The 23,205-nt window shown below is 36.4% G+C and overlaps 1 protein-coding gene across 3 annotated transcripts in view; it reads right to left on the bottom strand.

The window, feature by feature from the left end:
* Nucleotides 1-891: 891 nt before the first annotated feature.
* LOC126815338 (short transient receptor potential channel 7) overlaps nt 892-23,205 on the bottom strand; it is a 74,452-nt gene continuing 52,138 nt past the window's right edge. For all 3 annotated transcript variants that reach the window (XM_050540920.2, XM_050540922.2, XM_050540921.2), the window contains 13 exons: nt 21,782-22,276; nt 20,959-21,132; nt 18,758-18,922; nt 16,013-16,280; nt 15,113-15,252; nt 13,962-14,046; nt 11,330-11,481; nt 10,372-10,520; nt 6,179-6,377; nt 4,290-4,508; nt 3,648-3,782; nt 2,839-2,905; nt 892-1,277 (listed from right to left, as the gene is read on the bottom strand). In XM_050540920.2, coding sequence (XP_050396877.2) covers nt 1,012-1,277; nt 2,839-2,905; nt 3,648-3,782; nt 4,290-4,508; nt 6,179-6,377; nt 10,372-10,520; nt 11,330-11,481; nt 13,962-14,046; nt 15,113-15,252; nt 16,013-16,280; nt 18,758-18,922; nt 20,959-21,132; nt 21,782-22,276 — 2,514 coding nt within the window. In that variant the 3' untranslated portion in view covers nt 892-1,011. The remainder of the gene's footprint in view (nt 1,278-2,838; nt 2,906-3,647; nt 3,783-4,289; nt 4,509-6,178; nt 6,378-10,371; nt 10,521-11,329; nt 11,482-13,961; nt 14,047-15,112; nt 15,253-16,012; nt 16,281-18,757; nt 18,923-20,958; nt 21,133-21,781; nt 22,277-23,205) is intronic.

Here is a 23,205-nt window from a genome sequence, read left to right as displayed (position 1 = left end):
TATTGTGTAAATCAGGGCACCTAATATGACCCCAGTGATCTAATTGGCAGTAATTGCCCATGTTATGTGCAATTATGCGAGGGTGCTAATGGAATGGGGTTTAACGTCCCACTGTTCTGCTCATACTTGGCTAATGAAGACGAGGATATGTCATACAGTGTGCTATGAGGGAAATTTTGAACTACGACCTACTCTTTTATCGAATTCTAACTGCCAAGGGATCTTTTACGTGTACGTTAATGTGTAACACGGGCCATCGGTTTTTCGTCCCATCCGAACGACTAGAGAGTTGTCCTTGTCAGACCCTCCGTCCTGCACCACTGACAAGGGAAAACCACGTAGGAAAATCCCGATGAACTTTCTGGGTCAATGCAGGAATCGAACACGCGACCGCCAGGCTAGCGAACCAGCGCCTTACCCACTTAGCCACTGCGGTTCCAAACGTTTATAGAAGATGTTTGCTGAAATTGAACGCATAATTAAAGTCGACCCATTAATTATATAACTCATTCCAAATGGAAACATCGCTGAAAAGGTCTTCCAGTGTTAAATATATTGAGGAAATAGTATTGAATATTTTGAATATGTACGAAACCAAGAAAATGCTTAAAATGTTATAAAAATTTAAAAAAAAATATATATATAAATGAATAACATAGTGACAAAAATATACACAAAATATACATCAATCTTTTGTGGATGCATTCAGAAAATTAGTGATTTCTCAGAACATAGGTGCTATAGGACCTTAACTCTAATATATTATTAACGAAAATTACGGTTGTAATTATAACCTGTTTTCTAATTGTTCTACTCCAAATAGACTATCATACAACTATTAAGATGGTTAGGGCAGATATTAACCTCCAAGAACAAAGTATATAAATACTATTAAATATATATATTTATAATAAGAATAAGATCTGACAATCCCGTACAAAAACATCAACCATTATAAAAATCCACACGTTATATTTATCAAGGCCTCAAAAAACGATCACTCAACTTTCTTCAATTTTTCTTTTTATCTTTTACCAAAGTCTCGATGTCCTCCGGTGTCGCGATCGGACACACGACCGAGGCTTTAGTTGGTTCTTTTTGTTGGCCTTCTCTGGATCCACTTCGACCACTTAATTCACTGTGTAAACTTTCAATGTGCTTCTTCATGGCGACCAGGTTGTTCGCCATCTCAGATTGAACGACTTCCTTTGTTCGCCATTGATTTAGAATCTCGTACCGGAAACTAGAAATGTCTTGCTTTATTTCTTCGAAGTCATCTGAAAGTAGAAATGAAATTCATGTAGACCAAAGAATAAACCGATTGAGAACAGGGCCGTAACTAGCTCCCAGCAACGAGGGGCGGACGGGAAGTGTTCTCGGGAGTGCTGTAAAATTGACGGAGAATGTATATCTATTGTATTTATGGTCGACAATTTTTCACGGGGGGTGGGGGTGGGATGCTTTGCCCTCCCTGCCCCCCCCCCCCATAGTTACGGGCGTGGTTGGGAAAGGTAATATATTTTGGAACCAGGGTCCTGTTTCACCAAAAAAAAATCTATTTAAAATCTTCTTTTTATAAACTAAAATTTCACCCTAACTTAAGATAGATGATAAAATCCACTAAAATAATATTGTTTTAAGTTAAAATAACTCAAATTCTGGCGTTTCACAAAACTATTTTAGGGACAATTTATCAATTTTAACTTAAGACAGCGCGGTCAGCCTCTCCTAACTTAAAATCCTGACATTAAACAAACATTGATTAGGGCTAATGATGATATTGTCAATGACCCGGGTCACATAATTTTAACATATCATAATTCACAAAAATATTTCTCATTCAATTTATTTTCATATCACGAGAAATACAGCCACGGCCCACTCGTCTATTTTATTGTAAGGCAATTTAATCAATTAGATAACGCCCCAAATTAGAACAACAAGAACAAAAAATACTCAAAACCCCAGTAAACAAAACGTTGTTACCGTGTTATGTATTACGACATGATTTAAGTATGAAATATACTATTTTCAAATAATTAACAGACCAAAAAAAATAAATAAATAAATAAATAAAATAAAATAGAAGAAAATCTGAACTCGTGAAGGCCTACAATGGTGCAAAGTATTTACTCACATAGTTTGGGGTTATAATGATTTGTAAAAAGATAAATCAATAATAATAATGTGATTATTGAAAAGTGTTATAGGCCTTTTTGAAGTTAAATTTTAATTTCATAAATGTATTATTATTTCAGTTCCGAAGCGTATTTGCTTTCACCATGGACCTTATAATACATGTATATAAGGTCCATGCTTTCAGCTGAAGTGCCCGCATTGGAAATGTGCACTGCGCAAGCGCAAGTAATTTTAGCTAAAATCTATTAAAATTGCATTTTAAGTTACGATCGACCTTCGTGAAACACATAAAATTTAAAATTTCATTTTGATTTTAGTTAAAATCTGTATTAGTGATTTTGGCTTAAATTTTCTGAAACAAGGCCCAGAAACGGCAGCGCCAAATGCTACTCATCATTTTCTTTTTCCGGTTCTTCTAGGCGGCAATGTTTTCCGAAAAACGCGAGAGGCTCCGCCAATTTAATTACGACCGATATAAAACTTTGCATGCTTGTTACACACTTTGTTTTTGGATATGGCGTCACAATTCTAAGATGGCGGCGATGACATCATGCTCAGATGTTGGTCCATTGGGTACTTTCTATGAATATGGTACTATTCTACTTTTCAGAATCAGCGAGTCGTCAAATGCTTCAGATATACGATGATTTCAGGAATCATAGTCACTGAGAATAGATGTTTCTATATAATTAGATTTACCTTCGGTCACTTCCGCTTCTCTCTGAATGTCGAATATATATCTTTGGATAATTCTTTGCATAACTTTCTGAAATCGTAATATAAACAATTATTTTAGATAAAAAAAAAGTCAGAAAAGTCAATAGATGGTTACCAAAGAAGCATATTACTGAGAAATTACTGATTATTTTTACTCGGTAACGAACTTTATTTTTATTTAAAGTAATGACTTATATTCGCGCATAGCAAACAGAACATATAGTAAAAGCCAGCTGGTCAATAATTGAGCAGTATTAAATTTTGAGTGTTAATTCTATATATTTTCTATATATTTTAAATAAATCTTCATCGACATTGTTTCAACGCGAACAAAAAGGTTTCCACCGCGGGAAAAAAGGTTTCTACCGCGGAAAAAAAGGTTTCTACTGCGGAAAAAAAGGTTTCTACCGCGGAAAAAAGGTTTCTACCGCGGGAGAAAGAGTTTCCATCGCGGAAAAAAGGGTTTACACCGCGGAAAAAAAGGGGTTTTACTGCGGCGAAAACGTTTTTCATGGTATTTTGATATGCTTTTGTTTCATTGCGAAATATTCGTTCATTGTATTGAAGAGTGAATCTTTCTCATGTAAAATACTAGACAACGTTAGAAATTAACGAGTGGAACCAATAAGCCACCGTATCAGGTCGACAGAGACCACACAAGAGTTTACTCATCGAAGAAAAAATGTTTGAATCTGTCTGGCCAATGACGCCTCTTACACCCGCATTTTATTTTAATTTGAGAATTTCCAGATTTTGCCAGGACGAAATTTGGTACATGGTTATATATTTACCGTGTAAGTTATTTTTTCATCGAGCTCTGGCTCCTCGTTAATTGAAGATGACATCGGCAATTTTCGTTCGGTCGATTGTGACCCGTTTGTTTCTGTCATCTCAACAGCAACGCTGTCGTATGCTAGATTTGCTGCCTGCAAGAAGAAAAATAACGCATTTATTAATTAATTCGTCGGATAAAATCACCTTCGTAAACCGCTTGCTATTCAATACATATAGCCCTGGAACATTTTCCACACTTTCTGTTGACCGTCTGGATGTATTAGTCTTCGATTAGACATAAGTAGTAATGACTATACACTTTCTGTTGACCGTTTGGATGTATTAGTCTTCGATTAGACATAAGTAGTAATGACTATACCATCCGGCAGATTTGTTTGCTTCTATTGTCTTCTATTGCTATGCATTATGCAATTATGGAAATATGAATGTTTGGAGTCCAGCTGTGTAAACTTGAGTTGACCTTAGTTTAAGGAGTGGTCAGCGTGTACTGGGTTATCCTTTCTTAGTCGGTTTGTCACAATAGGGATTTTGGTGTGTTTGGCTAACGCTTTATAGCATTTGGGTCGCCATTTGAGTATCCAGTTGTATAGTTTAACAGAAATCACGCTCTAACTATATCCCCAAAATACAAGACTTACCCCGGTGGTTCCCGTCGACTCTTCAACCAGACGATTTTTACCCGGCTTAGCCGTGACTACATCGTCATCTGAATTATGGCAACAAGAACAAAATAAAGTTTTAACTATCTCCTTAGGGGCTAAAATTACATTAAAAGGCACTGGTAACACAGCCGAATCACCGATATATTCCATATATAACATACTCCTAGAAAACTTCCATTCTGCATCAGAGTCTTCCTGAAATTGATTTAAATTTGTTTAAGATTTTAATCTATATGAGAGAGAGAGAGAGAGAGAGAGAGAGAGAGAGGCGACTTTAACAGCCACGCGACACAAACTAGGAATTTTTTGGACTGACATATGGTTCAAGTTAAATTGGGTAGAGTCTTTAGCAGTGGGAGCAAACCGGAGAAAACCAGCGAGGTTTGACAGGCGACTCTACCCCTTCTATAGAGAAAAAATGACATTGTTTGCAAATATATATCTATATATCATTCAAAAAATGCACGTGTCGCGGTGGGTAACGCGCTAGCTCAATCAATAACCAGGGGTGTCAGGAGTTGATTTAGGTGTTAGCCGAGAAAGTTCCTCGAGATCTTCCAGCTTGGTTGTCCCTTGTCAGCGGTACAGAGAGGAGGACATGACGATTAAACGCGTCTTTTCGTTCGGATTCGTGTGTCCGTAAAAGTACCATGGACAGTATAAAATCGATAAAGGATTTTATTATGCATCTTCATTAACCCCGTTGGAGCAGAAAGATGGCCCACAATCTACGAGACTTTACAATTAACCAGTTCACTCGATCGTCAGCGGGATGACAGAAGATGACCATAGCAAGCATAACTCTTACGTCTATATAAAATATATTAGGAAATGAAATGTAATGGGGTTTATAAATGTCCAACTTTTCTGCATCGACTGGGCTAATGCAGACTGACATACCCTATATAGTGTGCTATGTGACACATTTTGCACGGACAGCGTTACTACGACCTTCGTTTACGTGCAAACCAATCCGTACACGAGACCCCGGATATTCGCCCTCTGTCCTGCACCACTGACAAGGGGATGCTGCACCGGAAAATTCCGAGGAACATTCTCAGCCAATACTGGTTGGTTAGCGAGCCAGCGTTATACTCACTTAGCCACTGCGACTCCAAAATATACTCTTCAAAAAATGTAGGGGATATTGAAATGCAAATACCTATGCAGGTTGTGATATGATAAATAGTCATGAACACCTGACATGCTTTGAGAGTATGTTCACAAATGAAGAACTTATCGCCTCAACAGAACCACCGAGCTGCACATACGACACGCAATAGCGCCATGCACGTGGGAGGGGTTCATTGTCAAATTTGACACTTCAAAGAAGGGTTCATGAAAACTGCCGCGTGCTGGTTTATCTATCCATGTTTGTTTTCCTATCGGTTCTTGCATAAGATTTACTGTTTAGCGTATCTTTGCTTTAGTGTGTTACGTTTAATTTGATCGGGAGGGGTGTTCGCCGACGTCAACGTCAACCGACAACAATGCAAGAATTGGCCGTGTCACTGCAAGAGGAGTGGGTCAGACTGCCACAAATCGTGATTGGACGGTTGATTAGGAGCATGCCATGACGCATTGCTGAATGTCTGAGGATTGGTGGAGCAATTACTCATTATTAAGACGAATATCAAAAACTTCCATTTTCACTTTTGACGGTGTAACTCTTTGCGATTGAAATGGGGCCGTCAGATAAGCCGCCTATATGAACTGTTTATGTTCATGTGTACGCAATTGGCCTGTTATTAACATAAACTGGTTACCTCTAATAAAAACAGCAGTGCATTTCCGCAGTTTTGTATTGTTTCTGAATATCCCCTACTTTTTTTTGGAAGAGTATATATTAAGAGTATTTCACTTACTGCTATTGTTTGAAATGATCTGGTCATCATGGCGATCAACATATTCAGTAGAACTGTCACCGATGTTGCGTTATAGGCCCCATATATAATATAACCAATGTCTTCTGTCACATTATTATTATATTCACCTAATCGAACAGCATCTGGTTCACCTCGTCCAAATAAAGACCAAAATACTGTTCTAAATGTCGCCATAACACTGTAAAATAAAACGCGTTTATAAATAAACTAAAACCCTTGCAATGCCAACATAATATGTAAATGCAAGGTTTTGTTAAATAGCTGCTCGTTTTTTTCTATAACAGTTCAAATAATGGAAAATGAATATATTGAAATTTTCAGTCACGCCACTTTATTCTGAGCGATGTTGTGTGTGTTACACGATTAGTTCTTGATGACAACACTGATTTAACTTTATAGTACTTGTATTCTTCCACACATATCATGTACAAAACTCCTTAATCAAGGGCTCCTTAGTTTGCTTGTGTTGAGGGAGCCTGTTGTTAGCTCGGCTCTCCATTCGTGACAGGGTCCCAAGTACCTGCATTTAACCCATTGGGCCTGGCCAGATGTCCAAACCCAAACGTCAGCCCCACGCCCACACACTGTGGCCTGATTGGATAGTCGTCAGTCGAAGATGGACTGTGCTCTGATTGTGTAGAGAGCGTTAGCCACCGCGTTACCTAACCATAGAAACATCTAATTGAAACACCTAGTTTAGAAACATCGGGCAGATAGTAGTTATAGCTAAGCTAAGATACCCTTGATGTTGCGCGTATCAGTGATTAACTTGTTTTATGAATTGTTGTTAACTTGTTTCATAAGAATCTGGTCGCATACATTTATTACTTACAGGCTATGCATGTGGCGAGTAGTACATGTAGTACCTACACCGAGAGAGAGAGAGAGAGAGAGAGAGAGAGGGGGGAGAGAGGGGGGTAGAGAGGTCTTTTCGGGACTACCATATGGTCCACTCTGTTTTCAATAATGATCTTGCGCATAGGGGTCATTAGCAGTGGGAAGAAACTGGAGGACCCGGTGACTTGGACAGGCGACCCTACTCCTTGTCATGTATCAACGGGGAATCGATACCACGCCACTTGACTGAACGACAGGCCTTGTTATCTAAAGCGCACGCGTTAAATCATTCGGCCAACCAATCCCCTAGAATAAACAAGGTACATAACCTAGCTAAAGTAAATCCAGGAATCTTAAAGTTTATTCATATAAGTACGTTAGAGCTGGCCATATCTATTCCCCAGAGAAAATAACACCTTTACCATATAAATTATTATCAATCTAATGTTATAATTATTATGATTTTGATATAATGCCTTCCCATATTTTTCCCTAAAGAATATCCAAACCAATGTAAATGGGGAGGAAACAAATTCCGACGCAATTAAATTTAGTATTGCTCAATATGTATAATACAAAGTTCATATGTTTCATGGTGAAAATTCTTAACATTTTTGTTGTCGATAAAGTTTTCTGTCGGCACTGGAAGTGACGTAATTTTGTTAAAATTTACAGTTTTCGCAAATCTGATAGATCAAGAAAAATGACCCTAGTACAGGCGCAAAAATGTCTAACTCATTTTTTTAAATTTTGGTTTTGCGTTTGCGCCATTTCGATTTAAAGGTGAAAAAGAGTGTAAACTTAAGCAATTTACAACCCATTTAGGCTTTTCATATTTTAAAATATTTATAATTAATGTTCATATACGAAGACAATCTATGCCGAAATTAGTTTGTAATATCAGCAGTTGCCGAGAAATAGTCAATTTTGCACGAGTCAATTTTCACGTTATTTTGCCTGTAAAAGAGTCACCTATAAATGGATTCCCATAAAAGTGATACCATTTGATAAAGCAAAAGTACGTTACATCAAATTGATTAAAATTTATAATTGACATCGGAAGTGACACCATTTTTTTCAAAAATTAAATTTTAACCTTTAAAATCATTATTTTTTTTAATTAATAATTTTTGTTACGTATTGAAAATGTTAACTTTTAGTTTAAATCAACATATATAATAAAAGGATGCATATAGATATCACAAAATGGTTTCTAGCTTGTTCCGTTGCTGAGAAATATATGATTTTCTACAAGTCGATTTTAAAGGTTTTGGGTCCATAAAAGTGACAATTTTTATTCGATTTTCATACAATTTCACCATGTGATGCCTAATGCCATTTACGATTTTATTACACAAATTCAAGATGTTAATTATCACCGGAAGTAATTTCATTTTGTCAAAAACTGTATTTTTAGCCTTAAAAACAAATATTTGTTTGAACTAACATATTCATTATTCGTATAAAATTATGATATTTGATTCCCGCGCGGACAATGTAATGAATCAATGGGACCATATTGATATTTCAAAAGTCTTTCTAACATCTTCCCTTGCCGAGAAATAACCATTTTTTTCAGGATCACTTTTAAGATTTTTCGCTTTAAAGTAAGGTTTTATAAAGGGTTAATTCTGTTAAAATTTTAATCAATTTTTCTGTCTTCCAAATTGGTTATTTCTCTAATGCAATTTAAGTACTTTAATTGTTGATAGCAGAAATGATTTCATCTTGTCGAGTCTTCGTTTGCTGCTGTTTATTTCAAGACATATGTAACAAATGTATAAATGGAACTATTATTGCTGGATTTATTGGCTAATTTTGCGAAAATATTTATAACGTAAAAAGATGTGTAATGCTCAAGTTGTAATCTGTTTAACCGTTGGTACGGGAAGTGACGCCAGTTCAATGGTAACGCGGCACCCGTGAAACCCCTCATCACTGCATCGCCGTTCTAGTACCTCATTAACTTTACATACATGAATAATAAATTTTTACAGTTTGAATGGAAACATCCGTCAGCCAAACACCCTGGACAAAAATTGCATGTACATTGTACATTCAAATGTACAAAAACGACTTCCATTGTTAAGTTAAAGGAAAAGTGTCAGTTTTCAGTTCACATGATGCCTAAAAACATTTGCGTTTAAGTATTTAATCAAACAGTAAAAATGGTGATAAATAGTATGGTAACCTAGACTGGAACGTTTAGCTCAAAATTATGTGCGGTTTGGAAATTATGGTTAACTCAATTTATTACACTGTGTGATCTGACACACGGAATTATTAGTTGCTGTCTCTAAACGTAGGTAAGTGGTAATTACAAAATATTATATTATAGACGAGTATATCAAGACATAAGTTATTACTGGTCAATAGGTAACTCCACCTGGCAACTTAAAAGTTGGTGTTGACGTTTCACATAATTAGTTACATCGTGTTTTATATAATTAATTAGATATCTAGTCGTGTTTCATATAATTAGTTAGATATCTGGTGTTTTGTTATATAATTAGTTAGATATCTACTCGTGGTTCATATAACTAGTTAGATATCTTGTCGCTTTTTATATAAATAGTTAGATATCTAGTCATGTTTCATATATTTAGTTAGATATCAAGTCGCGTTTTATAGTTAGATATCTAATCGTTGTTCATATAATTCGTTAGATATCTAGTTGTTAGTTAGACATCTAGTCGTGTTCTATATAACTAGTTAGCTATCTAGTCGTGTTCTATATAACTAGTTAGCTATCTAGTCGTGTTTTATGTAATTAGTGAGATATCTAGTAGCGTTTTATATCTAGTCGCGTTTTATAAATTAAGTTAGATATATTTAGTCGCGTTTCATAAAATTAGTTAGATGTCTAATAGTTGGATATCTAGTCGTGGAGTAATATAATTAGTTTTATATCTGTGCGTGTGGTATATAATTAGATATGTATTCGTATTTTAGATAATTATTTGGATATCTGGTTGTGTTTAAGATAAAAAAGTTAGATATCTAATCGTGTGTGTTATATAATTAGTTAGATATCTGGTAATGTATTAATAATATACCGGCTATGGCTGGAAGTGAATATAGAAATGGGTTAGGGTGGGGTGGGGGGCTTCGGCAATAATTTGCAAATATGTTGAAAGATAGCCACGCAAAGCATGGAAATACAACACCACAGCAGTAATGTCTCGAAAAAACGAGATAAAACTTGGATGTTTACTAAACCTGCTTTTGGTATCCGATCTGATTGGCCTTTCGGTACTTCGACAAAGGGAGGTAACCACAATCGACCTTAAACAAGGTTTAGTGCAGCAACAATGAAGACTTAACAAACTACTTACTCTCCAAAACTTTGTTTGGCATTAATTGTCATATTCCTATTTTCAATCTCCAGATTTTCGTGATTACTGTAGTACCAAAATAGGTTGTGTAGACCAATCATAAAAGCAACCATTACGAATACGAAAAGAGTGATGAATTTAGCAATGTCCTGAAAATTTAAAAAAAAAATAAATTAAAAAAAAAAACCACATAAAGTGGTTTACAGCAACTTAGACAATCAATTAGTTTATTGCCGACAGGTCATATTGAACCACTCGACACCAACTCAAACTAGGTCATTTCGGTACAAACACATGGTTCAATTTTATTTCAATAATTCGCTTGCGCGTGGGGGGGGGCTTTAGCAGTGGTGGGGGGAAACCGGAGGACCCGGAGAAAACCCACGAGGTTCACTCAGTGACAGACCTTATGATACACGCACACGCGCTAACCATTCGGCCATCTACCCCCCGTGGCTTGAAAAGAACGAATGTCTATAGTTTAGCAACCACAAAAAAGATCAATGAATCATATTTTAACGGTAGATTCTAATACTCATAGGGACAATCTGATATTAAGATGGTGGAAAGTACGTGCAGAAATAAACTTGGGTATTAGAGACAAGAAAGGACAAAGCAAAAAAATGGAAAGTAAACACGTTTAGTATTATATGCAGGGTTGTCCATTTTCAAAAAGTATGGCTTATTATTTTATAAAAAAAATTATTATTACAATGTATGTGTACTGCTGAGGTAATATGCGATAATGACGAATGTCGTATGTATGTATTTGTGTCGAAATTAAAGGTGGATGTGCTCTCTTTGCATGGACATCATAGCTCGACGGAATATTCAATGCGTCATATCGTTGAACAGAAATTTGAACCATTTTTGGACTGATAATACTATTAGGAGATTCAACTTTCAGATATCTCTTAAATCACGCATAGCGTCTTTAAACGAATGTATCAAATCTTACATTTAACATTCGTCCAAGTGATATCTGTAGAGGTCCAAGACTTTCGTTAGCTGGTAAAAGGTAACTAATTCTGGCAAAGCTTAAGATGTTAGCAATAGCAAACAGACCCTCCGATAGGTTGATTGGATCAAATGCATCCCAGTAAAATCGATCTGGAAAACAAAATCAATATGTAATTTCATTTAGGTATTATAAACCAAGTCATTCTAAGATTTATTTACTATCCACTTCACTCGGACTTCATTTGAGATCAAACTACTAAATTAATTACTTCTGATTTAAACACGGATGTTATTTCTTTTCGCAATGTGACAGTTCAAATTTCATTCAATGCAGACAAGGATATCGTAAATAAATATTATAAATACAGGAAAATCAAATACAAATCTAAATCTGCATTTCCACTATTAAAGATACTTTATGGGAGATTAGATAAAGAGCTGGCAATTCTCAATATCATAGTTAAAAACTGGATAATGTAAAGGGAATTAGCAGAAAATTTCAGTCAAAATGATCCCCTTTGAACCGAGAATTTAGCGATTGAATTTTGGACCTAGAATAGGTCGTCATTACTAAAGTCGATACGATCAAAAACATAGTCTTGATTATCCATTTTTTGATTTAATCATCATTGAGCGTTGAGCAGTGTATGGGTTTCTAATCCAGTAAATATCGCAGGCTAGCGATGATATCGAAAGTTGATTATGGTCTGGATAAGTTAAGTAACGTCTAACTCATAATTTAGATAACATTGCAGCCTTAAAGAAAGACCTGCAATTGACAGATTTAGCTCTTGCATATTGTACGTTTAAGTGTTTGTTTTCGTTCAAAAAATGGAGTCGTATTTGGTCACAGGCGCCTGTAACGTGGACACTATATTTAAAAAATAACATCATGCTATGTCTTTCTAAAGTCTGTTGCGTCCATGTTCGTAATTCTCTTTTGCCTTAATTAAAAACCCCCGATTGTATCCATGAACCCATTCTCCGAAACTATAAGCATACATGTATAACCATTTCTCTAGGATTGAGACCGCTGTGCAATATATATACAAAACACATACATTGACGTATAATTTTGCACTGCGGTCTCAATCCTAGAGAAATGGTTATACATGTATGCTTATAGTTTCGGAGAATGGGTTCAATTAAAATCGCTAGAGAAATAAACTAGAAATAGCCTCCGCTCAAATTCCTGATCGTTTAGTAAAATGTGTGTGGGCGGAACAATTTCAACCGTGCATCATTACGAAGAGAATTCATAAGTATCAAAAGTTTACGGGCAACTTATTTAATAATAAAGATCCTTGTTGAAATCGTTTGAATAAACAATCTACGCCTTATATACATACTTCTAGACCAGCAAGCAGCTATTCAAATTCGAATGAAACGTGTTCTTCCTAATACATGTATATGGATGCGAAATACAAAACGACTGCTATACGTAGAGGCAAATAAGGAAGGGAGCTATCTCAATTTGCTTACAAACTAGACAAGAAGAACTTTTTTTTCTTAGAAAAAATTGTCAATTTCCATATCAGTACGCAATAAGACAACCAAAGAAAAGGACTGGCTCAACCAGACAAGTAGCACATTGTTTGCTACAATCCCCTCTAGGTTTCGTAACACGATACAGAGGGCGCCATATTAAACTATGAATATATATTCACATCATGGCCATTATTTCCTTTAAATTCGTCGAGAATACATGCGAGGCACGAATAACGCCTTTGCTATATATAATGGTCTTTTTTTTATAAAAAAATCAACTCATTGTTACTGAATTTGCAAAGATTTTAAAAATAAACTGTATCTGTAATTATTGTCTCTTCTTTCCATCTCAAGGGTGTTATATACGTTTTAATATCCCTTGGTTTTCAGGCTAGTTATTTGTTTTGTGTCAAAACGAGGTGCTAATCAAGATAACTTATCACCAACTTCCCAGTAGAACAATACCAGAAATGACTCTAAAAAATATCGCGATCAATTAAATATTATCCCAGTTCCGTGTGTGTGTGTGTGTGTGTGGGTGTGTGTGTGTGCGTGGGGGGGGGGGGGTAAATGAAACACAATATAAGTTCATGATCATAAAGTCTGAGGGAGGAATCCTAGTTTAAAAATACAAAAGGAGATAAGGTAAAACAAAAATATAATCTTTGTACAAGGATAAAGATATCCAGTAGACTGACAGAAATGAAATGCGGTTTAACGTCATAGTTTTGTGCTTAATCCAAACTAATGAAGATGGGGTTGACTGAAAGACGTTTAATAATCACATTGAAAGCCTTTTAATAAGCCTAATATAGAAAGTATGTATAGTGGAATTGTTTTCTGATGAGAAACCGATTTAGACCATGAACCATTGAACGATACTGGTGTAAATCTTATCCTGTGGCATTAAATATTCTTTTGTCAAAATGGCCCAAACTATCCTCTGCCACGGTAATCGAGTGATCGTGGAAGTATGAGTAGAAAGTCCCGAAAGAAGAACCGTCAAGGTTTCCAAACTTGCGGAAACGTATTTGGTATGAAAACATCTTCATAACCCGGTGAAATCAGATATATGCCAATGTTTTAATAAATGAAATCAAATATATAGCATACAATAATACAAAGGATCTGAAGAATCTTACCGGCATTTAACCAATAAATTGTATAAAAAGCTTTGTCAGGATCAAGGGAGGTTGATTGTTCTATTTCACGTTGAGCGCTCCAAAACTATAAATACAAAATAAATACAAAAATAAAAGAGAAAAAAAAACCCTCAGAAGTAACTAGAATGTCCATTGTTCTAATTTGGATTTTTCAGCCGCAACGAGATGAAAAACCGAGATCTCCTGTATGAATGGAAGTTGCATATGAAATGAAATGAAATGGGGTTTAACGTCCTACTGTTATGCTCCTATACTGGGCTAATGAAGACGGGCATACGCCATAAAGAGTGCTATGAGGGAAATTTTGCCCGGGCAGCAGCACTATCGCCTACTCTTATATCGAATTCCACCCAGGGGATCTTTTACGTGTAATATATACACGGGACCTCGGTTTTTCGTCTCATCCGAAGGACTAGACAGCTGTCCTTGTCAGGCCCACCGTTCTGCACCACTGACAAGGCGAAACCACGTCGGAAAATAGAAATGCATATAAATATCCTAGTTTCAATTCTAAAAAGTGCAGGTGGTCGGAAGGTAGGTGTTTTATTTTAATCTCAAGCGTGATTGTATTTAAGGTGAGATGGCCTAGTGGTCTATGTGGCGTTCACATAGGGGTGCCTTCTCAACCTCGTGGGTTTATTCAGAGTACTCCGATTTCCTTCCACATGAAAAACCCCTGCGCGTGCGCTAAGATTATAAAATATTAAATAAGACAACCTGTCTGTGATATCACCTTCGATTGAAGCGGGTGTTAAACACTAAGAACAACTTGTTTTAAACATACCCCTCTATCCCGGCACTTTCAAGGACTATATAAAGGGAGGTAATCGCTATTTCAGCTAATAGAGAAATTGTGCCCTGGCTGCGACGCTACTATCCGCTCTTATATCGAATTCCAGCTGCCAAGGGATATTTTACGTGCACGTCTATGTGTAATCGGGTCCTTGATTTTTCGTACCATCCGAACGACTTCCCAACTGTACTTGTCAGGCCCTCCGTCCTGCACCACTGATAGGCAATCGGGACTATTAAAAAGTTTCAGGTACGAGCGAACATATGCTCAGTTTGTATTTAAAGCTCCACGGGATGTGATGAGGTCGGAAGAATTATGTAATTTGTTATTAACTTACCTTATACATAGACAAGAATCGAAGTGTAAAAGTTGCTGTATAAGCTGAGATTAGACCAAAATCCATTATATTATAATATGATGTTATATAGTCCAATAGACCGTTCTGATAAATCTGACTACATTCTTGAAACATAAATCCTGAAAATAAAAACCCTTTATTGAAATTTTGTTAATTAATTCCTCCTCAACGCAGCATGGGAGAATTTTGAGACGAATATCGGATATATAGCTTCGTGTGCAAGGTGGGAGAAGATGTGGTGCCAAGACATACCCGACCTTCAGCGGATACTTGTCTTATGTGGGAACGTGTGACCTTGCTGGTCGTGCAGTTTGAATGGCTAAGTAATGCCATTGTAATTTTACAGTCTCGTATTCCTAATAGATTTTGCCTTGACCGCGGCGATTTTTCCTCTATGCGAGACTGGGATAAAATATGACAGTGTTGTTTCCCAAAGGCTACCAAACTCTAAACAATATATAGTGTAATAAAATAGGTAGCTTTAATATCATACATTACCATTGTCTGTTATATCCGATGAAATACTATACAGCAATTCATCGAACGAAAGATAAAACTAGTTCTTTGACACCTTAACATGGAAATTAACTAGGAAATTACTATTAGCTTGTTTCGGACTGAATATTCCAACATACTGGAATTTAAATGGTCAATTCTGTGGGGGTGGCGCGCTTGGAAACAGCCTATGGCTCCGCCAATGCAAGTACTATCAATATGATACTTGACATGCTTGTTCCATGAACAATATTGCGCATCGATTGACGGACTTCGCGAGGTTTGATATAACGTCAGAATTCCAAAATTCTATGAAAGCATACATACACATGCATCGTTCATAGTTGACTCAGAGCAAACCAATACTCATAACATATTACTAACCTAGGACCCACAAACTCATCAGTATTGTTGGTACTGAAGGCAGCTCTGTTCTCAAAGGAAAATCATCTCCAAAAGGCCTGGAACCGGTAGCGTTGATAACCATTTCATATTTAACATGATCCGATGGAAATGTTGACTTGTAAGTTCTATATTTAGATACTCCCTGTGACGACTCGAAAGCCGAGGATATAATTAACATTAAAAATAGGAAAAACGACAAAGACTGGCCAACAAATTTGACGAATGGATACTTCAACACTTTAACAAACTGAAATGAAAGTAGGTTATTGAATCAAATAACATAGAATAGTAAAAATATAACACTTTTTTATTTACCCTACTGTTAATAAGCATCCACTTTTTTGGAAGAATTAAAGTCTATATAAGCGACATTTGATGGACTCGTAAATATATATATATATACATGTAGGAAGCCAATGTAACTCAATTAAAATAGCAGATATGTTCTCTCATCTGCTGATAAGCATTGCTGCACTAGTTTGTACCATTTGTAGTTTATTAATTAAAACATCTGGAATTCCTGCTAAAAGGGAATTGCAATTATCTAATCTTGATGTCACTAGGACGTTTACAACAGTTTTAAAGGCATCGATAGTGAGAGTTGACCTAATTTACTAATGTTTCTTAGATGGTAATGTCAGAGTTTACAGATATTGTTAATTTGAGCCTTAATGGACATATAATCGTCAAAAAGTACACCAATATTGCGGGCGGATTCAACAGGACAGAGAGTATAGGAGCCAATTTGTATCAGCCCCTGCTTCTGCTTTTCGTAAAGAGATACTCAGTGTTATCATCGTTGTGTTTCAAGGAGTTAGTACGCATCCAACATTTAATTTCACTGATACACTGTTCAAGTTTTGCCTTTGAAGAATTAAATGCTATGTAGAGTTGCGCATCGTCAGCCTATAGATGCAACTCAACGCGGTGCCTTTGCACAATATATAAGTGAGCTGAGTCGTGTACACAGTGAAGAGGATTGGACATCGATTAGTACTGACTGACATCTGCCAGATAGATACGAACAGAGAATTCAGATTTAAGACATGACAGTAAGGTTTCATGGTCCACCGTGTCAAAATCTGCGGACCAATTGTACACATTTAATAATATCAATGTCAAGATGGCGTTGCGAACTTTCAATAACGCGGTTTCAGTGAAATGGAATTTTCTATAGGCACTTTGAAATCTGACAAGTAAATTATTTTCACTAAGATGGTGTTTAAATATTCCAGATTTAAGCGATGCGGTAAAATCGAGCGAACGGGAACTGGATTAGAATGTAGGATGTTTCGGTCAGTGGACATTTCAACCTAGGACGTTTCGGACAATTTCAGAAAAATGTGATTAAAGCATTTAAAAGGAACACCGCGTTCAGAAACTTGCAGATTGCGATGTTTGGTGCATGGACGATAACTCCGCAATGGCACTCAGTATTTTTATGCAGTTTTATGTGATCTAGGATCGTGTATCAGGAGTTTTTATTCCATTAGTGTACGAACTTTTACAAAGAAAGTCTCAAACAACTTATGAATTAATATTTCGTTTGTTAGAGAAACGGGGGGGGGGGGGGGTAGATGGCTGAATGGTTAGCGTGCGCGCGTTGTATCATAAAGTCTGTCATTGAGTCAACTGGCGTGGTTTCGAATCCCCGGTTGTACGTGGCATGGAGTAGGGCCGCCTGTCCAACCTCGTGGGTTTTCTCCGGGTCCTCCGGTTTCCTCCCACTGCTAAAGACCTCTACGCGCAAGCGAATTATTGAAATAAAATTAAACCATATGTTAGTCCATATGTTAGTCCCGAAATGACCTAGTTTGTGTCGAGTGGACGTTAAACCCCATTTCTCTCTCTCTCTGTTAGAGAAACGTGGCTGTGGCCCGTCAACTGTTATAATAGACTTTGAACGCTCTGTAGATCTTGCTGTTCTTGCATTGTATTGACAACAAGTAAAGTCCTAGGCCGAAATGCTCACTGGCCGAAACGTCCGACCATCGTTGATTTATGGACCTGATTATCTTCAAAACACGCTAACACCACCTTTAAGTTTCGCTTAATCATATAATTGGGCTCTTTCTAACCTGACTGAATCTAAGCCTGGGGGTTATCGACTGATGATGTTTTGGTTTCGTTTTCTTAAACATACATTATGCAAAAGCTAAATCTGCCTATTGTAGGTCTTTCTTTAGACATTAATTAACTTATCCAGACCATAATCAACTCTCGATGTCATCGCTAGCCTGCGATGTTTATTGGATTAGGTTCCGGTTCCTGTTCGACTTCCATTCATAATTTAATCATGAAATGGATAACCGAGACTATGCTTTTATCGTATCGACTTTACATTGTCTGGCTTTTAACTATTATAGTGAGAACTGCTAGCTCTTTATCTAATCTCCCATAATGTATCTTTACTTAAAGGTTAGATAATTAATTTGAATACATTTAAGCCTGGATTAGGCCATGAAAAAAACCCTCCGTTTTCAAAAACATTTTTTATATGAATAATGTAGATAAGCATTACATCTCCATGTAACTGTCAGCAACTTGTCGGCAAGGACATGGAAAAGGACATTCGGTCCCAGAGTCTGAAATCTTCTGAAAAGCCGGAGTATCAAATTACGGACTGATTTTAATGAAACTTGTTATAAAGACTTAGGATAGTTATGAATTAGACGAATGTTTTTAAACAAAGAAATACACATCAGACGTTATAAATTTTCTTACCTTGCAATTTGGTGCAATTAAATAAGTTATGATTAAAAACGGGTAACACAGAATCAATAAAAAGACGAATAATATTCGTTGAGGCCATCCATTTCTCTCCCATCGTCCCATACCAGTATACCATAGTTTAACCAATCTCTGTTGACAACTAGGGTGGGATACAAACTAGAAATAAAATTGAAAACATAGAATACAAATTTGAATATAATTAGCTATATGGGAGACGCGGTGGCGCAGTCAGTAAGACGTTGGCTTGCTAACCTGGAGGCCACGTGTTCTAAACCGGTGTTGGCCGAGAAAATTTATCTGAATTTTCCGGCGTGGCTCCCCATTGTCAAGGATGCAGGACAGAGGGTCTGGCAAAGGTAACGTATAGTCGTTCGGATGGGACCAAAACACGTGTACACATTGAAGCGAATGTAAAATAACCCTGGGAATTCGATAAAAGAGTAGGTCATTGAGCCGCTGTTCGGGCAAAATTTCCACTCTGTAGGACGCTAAACCCCATTTCATTTTAGTTAGCTTATTACATGAGGATCGATTATCATATAATTATCCGATCAATGGCGGACGCGGGATATTTGGTTAGGGTAAACCCGGGTGTTCTTTCCGAAAAATTTTGATAATCAGAATATGATGATTTGGTCATGGTATTTAACCGTACAAAACTATAATTAAATTTTTAATTTTTAAAATTCGAATTCGACTGGACATCAGCAATCAATATTATTGGCGTATTTTGCTTAATCACTTGAACCCTAGTTTAATAAAGATATATCTTTATTTTGTTTTGCGCTGGATCAGGCGAGGTCTAGTGGTTTTACGCATGCGCGTAAATCACAAGATCTGTCAGTGAATCAAGTGACGTGGTTTCGATTTCCCGCTTGTATATAACAACAAGGAGTAGGGTCGCCTGTCCAACCTCGTGGGTTTTCTCCGGGTGCTCCGGGTGCTCCGAATTATAAAAATAAAATTGAACCATGTGTTCGTCCGGAAATGACCTAGTTTGTGTCTTGCGGATGCGCGCGCTGCATACCATCAAGGGAGCTCGGGTTCGATTCTAGTGTGTGTTGGGAACGTTCCACGTGATTTTCAAGTGTGTGCTCCACTTGTTCGAATGGTATTTAAAACAGAGATCCCGCATAAACTTCGGCATGTACGTCAAACATCCCCTGACAGATGGAATCTGATGAGCAGTTCTCGGGGAAATCGTTTTTATTTCCTTTCATCTTCGAATAACACACTATTTATGGATAAAAATTACTATGGTTTATTTCACTGCGATGTTTCAACAAGATTTCACAAGTCGTTATCAAGCATTTAACACAAATAAATAAAATTTTCGTTCGTTCGTATCTAGAGTTTTACGTCCACTTCCACCTAGGATGATATCGTAGACAAGTAAAATGAAAACAATATATACACAAGAGCAGTGCGAACCCTCCAATGGGATGCAAAATCAGCAAGCATGAGCAACTGTCCCAAGCCGTTAAATGTACATAGATGGTTATAAACTGTAATCGGTATACATATATAGATAAGTACAAGAATAAAGGATCAAACAATCATTAAGAGGTATAATGAGCCACGAGCAATCGCCCCTGACAGTAAAAACATAATAAATAAATATATATATATATATATATATATATATATACCGTAATTAGTTATAGATGAAAGTAATAATAAAAGCTGAAAGTACAGATATTATAGGGGTGAACTGAAGCCGTAAGCAGTTAATCCTGCCAGTAAAATCAAGATGCAGTAAAAATAAATTTGTAAAACAATTTAAGGAAATGTACAAAATTAAAAACAATGAAAATTTTAGAATTAAATGGTAATTGCTTTATGAATAGTTCAAAGACAATGTAAACTACATTTTAATGATGCGATCATACGCTCTTGGTTCTGATTTTTTAAACTAAATAAAATCTGATATATAATCAGAGCGGCTTCCGTCAGGGCGGCTGCTTCTTTTCCTTAACGGGGTTACCCTCTGCTTCCAAATATATAAACACTGATTGGCTGTTAAATTACAGGGACTAAAATCCCGCCACATTGATAAATCTTGTCAGAGGGTAAGTAAAAATGAGACCGATGTATCATAAGATAGGGAATATAAAACGAAACGCATTGAAAAACATGTACATGTAATTTTAATCAAGTTGTTCCGTATCCATAATTTATAGAAATGTACTTACTCCCTTTTCGTGATAGCATAATGCTAGTTTAAATCTGGCTAAGCTCTCATATTTCTCCTGATTACTTCGACCAGTTTTATTTAATACCATTTCCAGTTCTTCTTGGGTTCTAATTCTGTCTAATAACTTCACAACATACTCACTTAACTGCTCTGCTAGCTCCTTGTATTCTTTCTGAAAGAGCGCGTAACAGTCAAGGTTCTATATAATTCGCGATGTTTTAATGATGCAGCCATTTCATTGGTTTAGAGTTAAAATCTTAGCTTTCGACCAATGAAAATGCCGATTTCTTAATAAGGTACTGTATGTCGTTTTTCTAGATAATTTCGTTCAGGGGTCTATTGCACATTGGGTATTGGTGTAGACTTAATTTTGTTAACCGGTTTGCTATGGAAGCGTATAGGGCTCAATAGTACGACAGATACCGCGATACAAATAAGGTAATATGTCAACATATAGTGGTCATTAAGATAATTTTAACCACCAAAAGACAATTTTTGTTTAGAATCAACGCGCCATTTTGTATGTCGTCATTGACCCCAATATGATTCCATAGTTTGTATTGTATCCACCTTTTACTATATATTTTTATGGTACACTAAATCAATCTGATGTTTTGTTCCGAATGAAGAACCATACCCCAAACGATAGCATTCCGAAAATAGCATAGTACATGAAATATAAAGAAATTCACATATCCTGTGGTTGCAATCTGAAATTAAGCTGAATATGACAAAACCAAAAGGTCATAAACCTCCTGGTTCCCCAATTTGTGAAATGGTGAACATAGATTATAAAATAAATACAAAGTAAATTCTAATACCTTGAAATGTTTCTCTATTTTGGATAATTTTCGTAATTCTTCAGCAAGTTCAAATGCTGACAGAATAGGGTCTTTACTGGACAGGGAGAGATAGGCCTCGCTTGCCAGCCCACGATAAGCGTTCAGTCTATATTTGGCCAACCTCAACTGGTCAAACTTTGTTTTATTCCGACATTCTTGACACGAACATGTAAACTTGTGCGGTTTCTGAATCAATTCCCCACGTAAAAGTAGTAGCTGAACAATTTCGTACTGATTTTTTTGTGAAGCTAGGATAAGGGGGGTAATATCCGGTGAAAACTGTGACTCTGCTAAATTCACTGTTTTGAAGAAACCATCCGTATCACCCATTTTTCGTCTTTCTCTCCACATTTCAAGATAACGTCGATGTTTAAGGATTGTCTCAGCAATCTGGACATGTCCAGCGCTGATGGCCTGAAGTACCGCTTCATATATATGATGCTGACTGGATCGATCCAACAGATGTTCAACCACCTGAAACGAGAACAGATATCAAAATTCATTTATTCTGCATTTTTAAAATCTTGACATTATGAATATTGCATCACGGCTGTCTCCAGATCTAGTTAACTTACTTCTATGCAATAGGTGACTAACGCAATAGTCTGGCTGGTGATAATTACAATTTAAATTTGAGTGAAAATGGTTTTTTTTCTGTTCATTAGTATAAGCATTGTATACAGTAAGTTGCTTAGGTCGCATATAGAATCTAAGTATGTTCGCGTGAACATATCTACAATTGTGTTTATTTGTGGTGTAATAGAAAATATAAGCCAATCGAAGCTGGCAAATACAATTTCTATAAATGCTATAGTTGTAAGATGAAATCTTTCAGTAGCATTTCCTTAATTTGATTAGCACATAACTTTGATCGCATTTACGAAAATGGGTATTTCAGACCAAACTAATGTATCTTTACAACTCAGTGTGCCGTCTAATAAAAACATGAAGTGAACACAGAATGAGTTTCCAATATTTTACCAGATGAGATCGTTGTTTACTTCTTGTTCCCCTCTCGAAACACCACAGCAGTGTGATAGTTCAAGCAAGACAACTAATTGTGATATACTATAAATAAACAGTAGTGTGTCTTCAACTACACAGGTCTATATGCATCTTATTTTTTCATTCATTAAAAATGTTAATAAACTAAACAACAGATGCAAGCGTATTCAGTAGGTCCTAGAATATTTCTCGAGATTTGCAAGTCATTCATGTCGTCATGTACGGTACTAGGAACACATTTGGGCGGTTGCAACACTTTTTCTGAAATTCTGTTATGGATACGCCATGCCTCAATTCCATAGCCAAGCGACATAATCTGTTTGTCATTATTGTTGTTAAACAATATTGATCAGCAATATACAATCTATAATCATATTTTGTCATCAAATATAATTTTA

Source organism: Patella vulgata, chromosome 3 (genome assembly GCF_932274485.2).
Source record: "Patella vulgata chromosome 3, xgPatVulg1.2, whole genome shotgun sequence".
Lineage (NCBI taxonomy): Eukaryota > Metazoa > Mollusca > Gastropoda > Patellidae > Patella > Patella vulgata.
The sequence above is the reverse complement of the archived record's forward strand: the minus strand, read 5'-3'. Positions and strand labels throughout refer to the sequence as shown.